The sequence below is a fragment of the Epinephelus moara genome, chromosome 17 (assembly GCF_006386435.1).
Source record: "Epinephelus moara isolate mb chromosome 17, YSFRI_EMoa_1.0, whole genome shotgun sequence".
NCBI lineage: Eukaryota > Metazoa > Chordata > Actinopteri > Perciformes > Serranidae > Epinephelus > Epinephelus moara.
In genome coordinates, this window is record NC_065522.1 from 34,286,821 (window position 1) to 34,298,535 (window position 11,715).

Below are 11,715 nucleotides of genomic sequence, written 5' to 3' on the forward strand. Positions count from 1 at the left end.
GTGTCATTCTGTCAGTCAGTCATTCTGTCTGTCCCACGTTTTTCTACTCACTGACGTGGTCAATCTATGTGAAACTGCACATAGGCATTGAGGATTGGCATAGGTAGAAGGTGACAAAGCTACCAGTGGGTATGGACAAGTTTATATATATATTTTTTTTTTTTTACAAAGAAACCACTTCCTGTTTATCAGTAATAACTCAAATATTTGACTCTGAAATCCCCCAAACTCTGATTTATATCAAAGTGTACTGTAGAGAAATGACTCTGCTGATGGCTTTGTCTCAGAGGGTCATTTAAGCTTCATCAATTGTTTAGAATCAATGGATAAAAACATGTTTTTATTGAATAACTGCTCTTCAATTATTAAACCTTACACTGTAAAAAAAACAAAAAAACAAAACACAAATGTAACTTTGATAACGTTGCATCACTGATATGTTTCCACAGCAGACTGATCAGAGCTGAAGAGATTCTTGTTATTATGTGTTTTGTATTAAATTTAATGTTTACTGTGAATTTAGATGTCTTTACTCTGCTTGTGTGTGTGTGTGTGTGTGTATCGAGAGATACAAAGACAGATGTTTGTTCTTACTTTTACAATATTTGCATTGACACATATCAAGTTTCAAAACATTTCCTATTTGTCCTGTGAGACTATCCTTTATAAATAACATAGAAAACAAAAATATTTTCTATAACATTTTTTCTTCAGTTTACAGCATTGGAATAAAAGATGTTCATTTCTAATGAAGATAAACAAACAAGTATCTCAGTGCCTGAAACGCTGCATTTAGCGTGAACACTCCATTCATGTTGTATATAAACTCCCTGCTTTGTTCAGAATCAGTGCAGAAAAACATTTTTTTCCATTGAAAACCTCCAGTTTGTAACACAGATGTGACTTTGATGAGGTCGTATCACTGTCGTCATTCTTCAAGATTCTTGTTTTTATGTTTCCTTTTTTTTTGCAATCAAATCAAATTAAATCTGATGTTTAAAATGGCTTCAGGTGTCCTTATTCTGTGTGTGTGTCCTTAGAGACAAAATGCCTGATGTTGGTGCTAATGTTTACAGTATTTGTCCTCTAAGATTAAGATCAATAAATAATTATGAAAAAATAAACACATGAAGGTATAGTTCTGTGTTTATACAATACTTTGAGTGACGTCTGCACATTCTTTGACTTTGTTTAACCATTTGTTGTGCTTCAAAATATTGTTGAATTAAACTGTTTCAACATTCTTTCTTTAGTTTACAGCTCTGTGATACAACATGTTCATTTTTAATAAAGATAAAAACAAGTATCAGGCTGCTTCAAACGTTAGTTTAAAGATGATACAGATTCCTCAAGGCACAAGTTAACTCTTAAATTATCAACCTGTACAAACTATTGTTGTTTCAGCAGAGCCTCCTGAACGCCTCTCTACACACATCACATGTATTGTCTCATGTGGTTTGTCTCTGAGAGGCTCAAATTATCACCAGCATCTGTCGAGTCTAAAACTAAACATGCAGCAACATATACTTTAAAAACAGAAAGCTCGGTTTTTAAAAATAGTTGATGCATCAGTGCCTCTGTGGTTTAACCTTTTCTGTGTGTGAGAGAGTCCAACAGTCGCTGCAGGTATGAACATGTGACACAGAGAGCTTTGATACCTCACAGTCAAACACACAACTTATACAAAAACTAAACAAGTGAAGATTAAAGGTGAACAACATCTTGATGACCTGCCAGATTTCTCAGACCGTGAGCATGATGGGACGCTCTGTGCTTCATTACCTTGACATGTTACCTTTATACATGAGTATCAGTTATGTTTGTGCAACTGTAACTCTGAGTTTCCCACAGTGCAGCAGTCCCACCAGCAGCAGCAGCAGAGGCACCATCACTATGGTGAACACCGTCCTTAAGACGAGGACGACATGTATGAAGAGGTCTGAACAGGGACACATGTCTCTGTGATGAGCTGCAGAGACAAAAGCATGTAACAGTATGTGACAGGTTGTCTCTGAGAGCTGCTGGAGCACAAGTTGAACACTGACATTTTAAACAGTGTAATAGTCTCACCTCTGACAGCCATCCAGCTCTCTGGTGATCCTCCAGCTCCAGAGATGTGACACTTGTAGAGTCCTTCATCAGACTTGGACACACTGTGGATGGTCATCTCTCCTGTAGAGCTGCTCCTGATGAGGAGGCCATCTTTGTAGAAACCAGCTGTCATGTTTGAGGAAGACATCTTCTTCCTGCAGGTCAGAGTCACATTGTTGCCTTCTTCCACAGGGAGGACAGGACTCTCCAGGATCACTGAACCAGCTGAACAACAAAGGTTTTATAGGTTGAAATACACTTGTTTGATCACTCTGTGGGTGTGCGACAGGAAAAGTGATGTCAGTTTAATCTTTCAAAGACTACTTCACCAGCAAAATGATCATGTACATATCAGTTACTCACCTGTGTTACGTTGAATTAGGGAGGACACCTTTGTTTTTCTTTCATGCCTTCACAGTAAATACAAAATCCAAAAACAGAAAAATCTTGATTGACTGAAGTCATTTGGCGCCACATTTAACAACAGCAAAACTATGTCAAAACACCTGTTTACAAACTCTCACACAGCTTGTGCAGTATAACCCAAGTCTCATTTATGTAGTCGAAGGCTCAGTGCATCACAAACCGACCTGTCTCACTTCGTAGTCGCAGAAAACAGGCGCTTGGTCAGTGACTTCCAGCGTCAGACATCAATGAGAAACACTAGCATGATGTTCATCAACAATGAAAGTTAAGGCGGCAAAAGTCTGGATCGGTCCAACAACCACGGACTTTCACTCAGGAGCCCAGTGTTCACTTCCTGTGAGAATGTAAAGTTAAATCCTGTTCTTTTTTCCTAAACCCAACCACATGTGAGTGCTGGCACAACATAACCATGTGCGTTTGCTGTGACCGTATGTAAACGTTAAATTTCCTGTGAAAACAGAAGTGTATCTTGAAAGACGACAGTGAATGTAACAGGCTGAAGTTGACACGGCGTCCCAGAACGTCATCAACCAACACACCCAGGGTACCTTGCACGTCGTATGTGGACGTGGAAAGTCCATGACCAAATGTGGACATGTGATGAGGTCGCAGTGAGAAAGTGTTTCACTTAGTGTGTTTTCACTAAGATTTTACAATATGAAAAACGTCTGCATAAACAGTCAGGTGCAGTTTGTGTGTGTGTGTTTGACCTCTGCTCAATGCTCAAACACTTATCCAGACGTGCTGCTCATTTACATATTTTAAATCGTAACATTTAGTGCAAATCCATGTGTTTGGGAGGTACTGAAGGTACAACTGGATAAATGAGACTTGGATTATACTGCAGGAGTTATGTGAGAGTTTGTAAACAGATGTTTTGATATAGTTTTGCTGTTGTTAAACACGTCCGCCATGACGTCAATTCTTCAGGAATGTTCACTTGTTTTGGATTGTTCGCTCGCTGCAGAGACAAACAACGTTTTCTTCACATATTCAACATAATACACGCTGAGTCACTGATATGCAAGTGGTCATTTGGGGGGTTGGAGTATTCCTATTTGGAGCATTGATAACAAAAAGCTTATATAGATTCCCCAGGACACACGTTAACCTTTAAGTTATCAGTGAGTAGAAACCATTGTTGTTTCTACAGAGCCCTGTAACTGCCACACACACGTTTAAGTCTCATGTGGTTTGTGTCTGAGGCTCAAATTATCACCAGCATCTGTAGAGTCTAAAACTACACACAGACCAACACACACTGAGGACTCGGACAACTGGCCTTATAAAATAGTTCATGCACCAGTGCCTGTGTGGTTTAACCCTTCAGTGTGTGAGAAACTGCAAGCATGAATATGTACACTAAGGTCTGACACCTGAACGCACCAAAAGTACAAGTGAATTACAATCACACAGTGAGAGAAGAGGACAAAAAAAAATCTGTATGATGATGCTGTTCTACATTTTCCAGACACAAAGCATGATGGGATGCCTCATTTATCTTAAAGACCAACTTCCTGTTTTGGTGATTACTCAGTCAGATACCTGAACATCAGTGATACTCAACTTCCAGCCTGTGGGCCAAATCATGCCTGTGACAGGGGCCAGATGGACCCCAGCCATTTTCTAATTCATTATGAACATAAATGTATTAACACTGGTGCCTTGTGGGTATATTTAGTGTAATGAAGGTTCCAGAGGACATATAAAGCATCAAAATAGCACTTGTTTATTAAAAAAAACGGTGCTGCAGCTGGTCCCGTTTTGCAGAAATGGCCCCTGGAGCAAAGCAAGTTGAGTATCTCTGCTGTACATCCAACACGTTCTCATCCTAAGTCATCACATATCACGGCTTTGTGGCCTTTCATGTCAACATATAACATGCAAGGCATCCTCCTGCATCTGCTGTTGACGTTCCAGGACACCGCTAACAACGCCGGCACGTCAACCAAAGCACACGATTAGGATCAGGCAACAAAAGCATGTGGTCAGGGTTAGGAAAGAACATCATGGTAGAGTCATGGCAGAGTCTCACCTCTGACAGCCATCCAGCTCTCTGGTGATCCTCCAGCTCCAGAGATGTGACACTTGTAGAGTCCTTCATCAGACTTGGAAACACTGTGGATGGTCATCTCTCCTGTAGAGCTGCTCCTGATGAGGACGCCATCTTTGTAGAAACCAGCTGTCAGGTTTGAAGAGGTTGTCTTTCTTTTACAGCTCAGAGTGGCATCGTTACCCTCGTCCACAGGGAGGACAGGACTCTCCAGGATCACTGGACCATCTAGGAAACAAAGGTTGTATATCTTACCCTGAAATGATCTGAGATGCAGCTGTTTGCTGACTTTGTGGGAGTTAAACAGTGAAAGTGTCATCATCTCTTCTTTTAGCTCTCTCTCATCAGAAGCTAATCTCATGGATTGGAAACATGACTTTTTATATATATTCCAACATACCAGTGACAGAGATGTTGACCGTGTTGCTCCTCTCTCCTGCTTCATTCTCACACCAGTATTCTCCACTGTCTCCTTTATAGATTTCACCAATGGTGCAGGAGGACACTGTTGGCGTCCTCTTAATATCACAAACTAGATCCTGTTGCTCAGTATCCCTGATCATTTCCATCTTAACGGGACCAGGAATCCCCTCACAGTGAAAAGACACAGGCTCATATTCAAAGTGCTGCAGTCTGTCTGGAGTGACGCGAAGAAAAGCTGCATCTGAAATCGAGACAGAAATTGTAGCGTCACAAAAGGAACTTTATGAACTACAAAAATATGACGTTCATTGTACAGTCTGTGTCCGCACCTGACAGATTACACTGGGGACATTTTGCATGATACATTTTGCTTTAGTTTCACATCAAGGACATGAATTCATTAAAGTTATCCTTGCACAAAATATGAAATTGGTCAGAACTGTAGGAACCTAAAGTACATCATAAGGATAGAGTCAGATTAAAGGGTTGTTTAAATGAAGGAATGATACCAAAAAGAAAAAACTAAGAAACAAAATGTTAAAGAGCATCTTTAGGATTTTTAATTTGTCACTCACCACTTCTCTGAGTGTAAGTGTTCAGCAGAGTGACTCCGAGCATCACTGGATGAACAAAGAAGCACAGTGAAATATCAGACTGAGATGGTTGATACACAGGATGTAAAACCTGAGTGTTGGTACTCACACAGTCTGAAGCAGAGAGCTGTGACCTCCATGGTGTCTTGCTGCTGACTGTCAGAGCATCACTGAAACACAGCTTAAGGATGTAGACAACAGCTTCCTCTTCCTGTGCTCACAGCTCACCCATACCTTCTGTTCAAGTCCTCAGCATTAGGGCCTTCAAAGAAATCCTTGAGCGCCTCCCTGTGGACAAATACAATAGCATGGGTCAGTGAGTAGGTTCATTTCCAACATGTTCTCATCTCACGTTGTCACATATTGCAGCTTTGTTGGTGGCCTTTCCTGTCTTCATGTTACATGCTAGGTTTCCTCCTGTGTCTGCTGCTGATGTTCTGGGATGCAGCTACGAACTCTGGGACGTCAGCAAGAGCTCAAACATAACATGATATAAATGCTATAAACATGATGCTCACTCACAGATTAAGTATGTCCATGTATAATGCTGGTTGCAGCTGTAATATACTAGGGATCGGTTACCATGGCAACAGTCTCAAAGTTCATCTGTTCACACATATACTCAAAGTGAAACTAAGTGTAGGAAAGAAGAGCCAATCACCATGCTGTGTTTAAAGTTTTACTTATTCATGTTTATACTGTGAGTCATATGTACATATTCTAATTCAAGTATTTCAACAATGGGGTTCAAGGAAGTTTAGGGGGGGTGAGTGAGCTGTTACTACATTATTTGTGATACAAACTAAATCTAATGCAGCACTGTGAAGATAGAGAGGTGAGCCAAGGCAACACCCTGTCAATGATTTACAGACTTAGGCTGGGCAGTCTGAAAGAACAACGCACCATGTAGCAGGTACGTCGTCTTCTTAATGTATTTTTACCTATTTTACACGTTTCAATCAACTTATATTGTAAATCACAGTATCACTTTACTGTCAATGACACGGGTCTGTAGTGATACTTGGTAACAGGCCGTTTTTGAAACTGGCGGTGGTGGTTTTGACACCAAACAGTCAAATCAATTTCTGGATAATCTTTACAGGAGTTGTTGGACTTTGTATCAAGGAAAGCACTTGAAGGATTCGTCAAAAGTTGTTGCCGTGTCTGCAAGAAAAGATAACGTATTTAGCATTTTACTTCTATATTTACATAATATTGTAAATGATGAAAGTGAAATTCAAGTGCATAACATGGGCACATCGTCATGATATCAGTAGTAATAAAGTGCGCTGCCAGTGAAGGTGTTGTCACAGGTGTAGGGCTGTAAGGGATAAAGATTTTAATAGAGTGGACTTTATTAATTCCACTGGGACATTGCTAGGTAACTTTACCGAGCATAAAGCAAAAAACTTGCTCAGAAACGACTTTAGTTTTGTCTGCACTAGTAATTTTGCCACAACATTAATCCAACAACATAATATTCCATCTAATGTATCACTGCTTTCATTTGATCCTCAGAACTTCAAGATGCTTCGTCAGAGGAATGGACTGTCCCTTCAGTCTCCGCTCAGACCCCTCAGTGTGTTGGTTTTCCATCTTGTCCTCACACACTCTGTGACAGGTAACTCACACACTAATACAGGCTCAAGGTCACAGTGAGGCCTCAAATTAAACATAATTACAAAATCATATCAATACATACCACTTAACAAAAGGTTAAAGTACTTCTGGGCACTGGCTCTTCAGTTATTCAAACACTTTTCCTCTGAGGGCAAAATTAATGTCATCAATTGAGTTGAAGCACAAAGGACAGAGCCTGAAAACAAAAGTGCTTGAGATTTTCAGTTGCATCTCCAACCATATGTAAACATTCCTGCTTTGTCTACAGATAAGTGTTACTACTAAGTGACATAATCTACACCTTCAGGTGGATGAAAGTTGGGGAAGAGTAAACATTTCTCATGCTTTAGGTCAGTGTTGTTGCAACACGTTCTCATCCCAAGTCATCACATATCACAAGCTAAGTATCCAACATCATCTGCGTATCCATCAGTCCATGTATCATCCTGACACAATCTGACCAAACTGCAGCGTATCATGACACAACAAAAGGTTCCGTTTGGCCACATTGTAAAATGATGCCACCCTGCGGCGTATCATACCACCACGAAAGGTAGCTTTTGGCGTTGGTGTATGACATTGAAATGACAGACTTTGGAATGAGAATGGGCTGGGAGCAATGTCCTGATGACCTGCTGCTGTCATGTAGAAAATTCACAATTTGGGATCAGTTCCATCCATCCATCCATCCATCCATCCGACGATCTTTCCCTTAACCATGTGGTTGGAGTTGCCAAAACAAAATCATAACCGTGTTAATCATGCTTTAGCTGCTACCGGTGAATATATGTTTTTTAGGAGACATGTTTGTTTAGATGACTACACAGATTAAACTTTTCTAATTCCATATATTTGTCATCTTAGAAGCAGCATGAGGCTGTACTTGGGTAAAGAACAGCTTTGAGCTAACTGATAATGTCAATATGCCAACATGCTAATGATGACTATGCCAATGCGTTGATGTTTTGCAGATATGATAACAATGGTCAGAATCTTAGCTTAGCATGTTAGCATGTTAGCAGTTTATAATAAGCAATGCCATTGGTTCTGCAGGTACTTTATCATGAATCCAAACTAAAATGTTCACCTCATGACGGTGCTGATGGTGTAGCTCACAAACAAAAACTTGATTAATTGTGACATTGCAGGTATTTCAGTGTCGGCTCTACATGGTCTGCCTCTTTTAGCTCAGCATCATGGTGTACAAGCTCTTGTTGAGCTGAGCAGATTTAAGTAGTTCTTACTGCAGGAATGAATAAACACATCTATTTCTCTCCAGGTCAGTCTCAGTTAATCGGTCCATCTCAGCCAATAGTAGCAACAGTTGGTGATGACATCATCTTGCCATGTCACCTGGAACCTGCAGTGGACGTTGCTGCCATGACGTTGGATTGGACGAGATCTGACCTGGATTCTATATTTGTCCTTGTGTGGCGTGCTGGTCAGGACTATTTACATAGTAAAGATCCATCCTACAAAGGAAGAACATCTCTGTTCACTGATGAACTGAAGAGAGGAAACATTTCACTGAAACTCTCTGATGTGAGACCTTCTGATGCAGGAAGCTACAGATGCTTCATTCCAAAACTGAATGTGGACTCTTTTGTTGAGCTTGTTGTTGGTAAGTGGACACATTCAGTATCTACAGTGTAGTCTGTGCATCCAAAGAGGAACTGTAGAGGGATCAACAGAGCTTTCAGCCACTGGTGCTGAGAGATGAAGAGCACAACCATGGTCATCAAACATCCCAACATTTAACATCTAAACATTTAACATTTTTAAGAACAGCTCATAGATGCCATTGGAAAAACTTTTTTTTTTTCTGTTGGTTAATGTAAATAATACCCAAAAGAGTTAAAGAGACACATTGGCCCTCATTTATCCATGGGACGTACAAACCAGCACAGATCCGAGCACAGAATTCATCTTACGTCAGGGTTCATGTATGATTCATAAAATGTTCTTATCTCGCCGAACACAGCAAACGAATGTTTGGTCGACGATAAATGTAGCAGCTGGAAACAATCATTATTTTAATATCCAGCTCCAGTATATTCTGGGTTTAGAGGCCTCGCCAAAAGAGATCACCACATGGATTTTACATTTGTGCATCTTTGTTATCATTAATGTGGTGATTGTGTTACTGACAGCTGTTTAACTGTTTCCCTTTCGCTCATCATCAGGTGCTGCGTCCTCACCTGTCATCAGTTTAGCAGGGATTGACAGAGACAAGGGGGGAGTGGTGTTACAGTGTGAGTCTGCAGGCTGGTATCCAGAGCCTGAGGTGTTGTGGCTGGACGGTGAGGGAAAGCTCCTCTCTGCTGGACCTACAGAGACAGTCAGAGGTCCTGATGACCTCTATACTGTCAGCAGCAGAGTGACTGTGGAGAAGANCAGTTTAACTCTGCTGCCTTTGTTTGACACAGAGACCAAGAGAAGCCCCTCAGATGAACGTGATACAGGACGAAGGAAGAATCGCTCTGGACCTAAGAGAATTGGAGATCAGGTTGTCATTGGAGAAGAAATGGAGTCTTTGAAGGGAGAAGAGGAAAAGAGCAATCCTGTGAGTTAACAAACAGGACACTTTCAGTGGAGGGAGAAGAGACAAGAGCAGGAAAATTAAAATTAAAGAGGAATGTGTTTTACAAAATGGCGAGGCTCGTCCTGGACTCAGCACCTTTATTGAACAGACAAACCCAAACAGCAGATCCATCAGGTCTGCACTGAGAGGGGACTGTAGTCACTTACAGGTCCACCTCCTTCAGCCAATCATACTTTTCTGTCAGAGCTTCTAAACTATCAAACACTGTCCCACCTGAGATAAGAAACTGTCTCACCTCTCACAGCTTCACACCAAGACTCAAGACGCTCATCTAAACACTGTTGTTGATATATCTGGCTGCTAACATGCTGCTAACTTGCTTTATGTCCTCTGCCCGTTGCCAGGCAACCGACTCTGCATGGGTATGTATGAAATATGTTTTCCTATCAGCATGGCTAACTGTGTGTTGCATGGCTTGTGTGTTAGTGCACGAGACCATACTGCGAACATGTAACTGCATCTGTTAACATTGTGTTAAGAACCATATGATGGCTAATGTGTTTTATCTAGGTTTACTCTTTATTGCCGCTCTGTGTGTAATGCTTAGCTGTGTGCTGGTGCTTCATGCTGCATGTCTGTGTGTACACTCACACTCACATGCACACACTAATCAAACTGAGGAAATGCTGACAAATTAAAAATTTTAATAGATAAGAAGTAACTAAAGGGATAACAGCCCAAAGTAGACAGATATGTTATACAGGATGAACACACCAGGAGAGGTTCATCTTTTTATCTAATTGTCCCATTTTTCTTACTTGACATCATCCTGATTAACGTACAAAGAAATCACATCAAACACAAATAATAACCTTCAGTCATTTGTGAATGAATTTGTATAACTTTGAACATTATAGTCATAGAGTCCAGACTGAGAGCACAATGACCACAACACAAACATGCTCCACAAACCACATTACCATGTGTATGACTATGTTGTATAATCACTCCTATGGTTAAAAAAACAGAGCATGTCTCTCATCTAGTCTTCCTCCATGTCTCTCTTCACTCACAGTTTGAGGGAAACCAGGCTGAAACCATCAAACAGCTCCAGGTGCAGACACAGTTAAAGGACAGAGCTCAGAGGGAAGTGAAGACCCTGAAGAATCAGCTGGAGACCAAAATAAGAGAGGTTAATATGATTATTATTAACTTTGTGAATCTGACTGACATGTCTGCTCAACTCTTTCTCTCTGTATCTTCTCCTCATCACACTGATCTGTTTCCATCTTTAAATGTCTCACAGCTGCTCTTTGTTCTTCTCACTGATTTATCAGCCTGTTATTCACATGAGTTGGTTTGATCCATTATTATCATATGACAGAAATTAAACTTCATCATCACCACTGCTACGTTCATACAAGTGTTAACTTTCACCATCAACACAACAGATCTTAACTTCATGTAAATGGTCAGTTTTTAACAGTCTGGTTTATCATCTCTTCAAAGTTTCTGCATCAACTCATCAGTGACATTTTCTCCAAATCTTTTTTTCTAATAGCTAAATAATGAATAGATAAATATAAACAAGTCTTATACCTGATTTGGAAACCTTTAATGTAAATGAGTCTCCTAATACATGTGTGTAGTAGTGTTTAATTAGTAGTAAGAGCTGGTTAATTGACTCCTTCAGCAGATGATGCTCAGTGTGTGTTAACAGAGAGGTAATGATGAGAATGAGGTGAGTCAGTTTAAAAGGGAACACAAAGGTTAGAAACATGTTGAACAGAGTGTGAAGGTTCAACAGTCCAGATGTGTTCAGCTTCTCTGTCACACTGTCACTACACTTCCTGCTCTGACAGCAACGCCTGCCTGCCTGCCTGCCTGCCTGCCTGCCTGCCTGCCTGCCTGCCTGCCTGCCTGCCTGAGTGCGTGCCTGCCTGCCTGCCTGCCTGCCTGCCTGCCTG

The 11,715-nt window shown here is 40.8% G+C and overlaps 2 protein-coding genes across 3 annotated transcripts in view; one reads left to right on the plus strand and one right to left on the minus strand.

Moving 5' to 3' along the window:
* LOC126403903 (selection and upkeep of intraepithelial T-cells protein 5-like) overlaps nucleotides 1-11,715 on the plus strand; it is a 39,737-nt gene that overhangs the window by 10,925 nt on the left and 17,097 nt on the right. Inside the window, exons 8-9 of the mRNA XM_050066723.1 lie at nucleotides 7,105-7,207; nucleotides 8,486-8,827. Coding sequence (XP_049922680.1) covers nucleotides 7,105-7,207; nucleotides 8,486-8,827 — 445 coding nt within the window. The remainder of the gene's footprint in view (nucleotides 1-7,104; nucleotides 7,208-8,485; nucleotides 8,828-11,715) is intronic.
* Nucleotides 540-11,715, minus strand: part of LOC126403838 (Fc receptor-like protein 5) — a 15,016-nt gene continuing 3,840 nt past the window's right edge. Inside the window, exons 1-6 of one of the 2 annotated variants that reach the window (XM_050066647.1) lie at nucleotides 5,696-5,718; nucleotides 5,569-5,613; nucleotides 4,971-5,234; nucleotides 4,553-4,798; nucleotides 2,071-2,316; nucleotides 540-1,969 (exon numbers count right to left, since the gene is read on the minus strand). In XM_050066647.1, coding sequence (XP_049922604.1) covers nucleotides 1,815-1,969; nucleotides 2,071-2,316; nucleotides 4,553-4,798; nucleotides 4,971-5,234; nucleotides 5,569-5,611 — 954 coding nt within the window. In that variant the 5' untranslated portion in view covers nucleotides 5,612-5,613; nucleotides 5,696-5,718 and the 3' untranslated portion in view covers nucleotides 540-1,814. Of the gene's footprint in view, nucleotides 1,970-2,070; nucleotides 2,317-4,552; nucleotides 4,799-4,970; nucleotides 5,235-5,568; nucleotides 5,614-5,695; nucleotides 5,719-11,715 lie in introns of those variants that run through there. The other variant, XM_050066648.1, reaches the window with a different exon arrangement.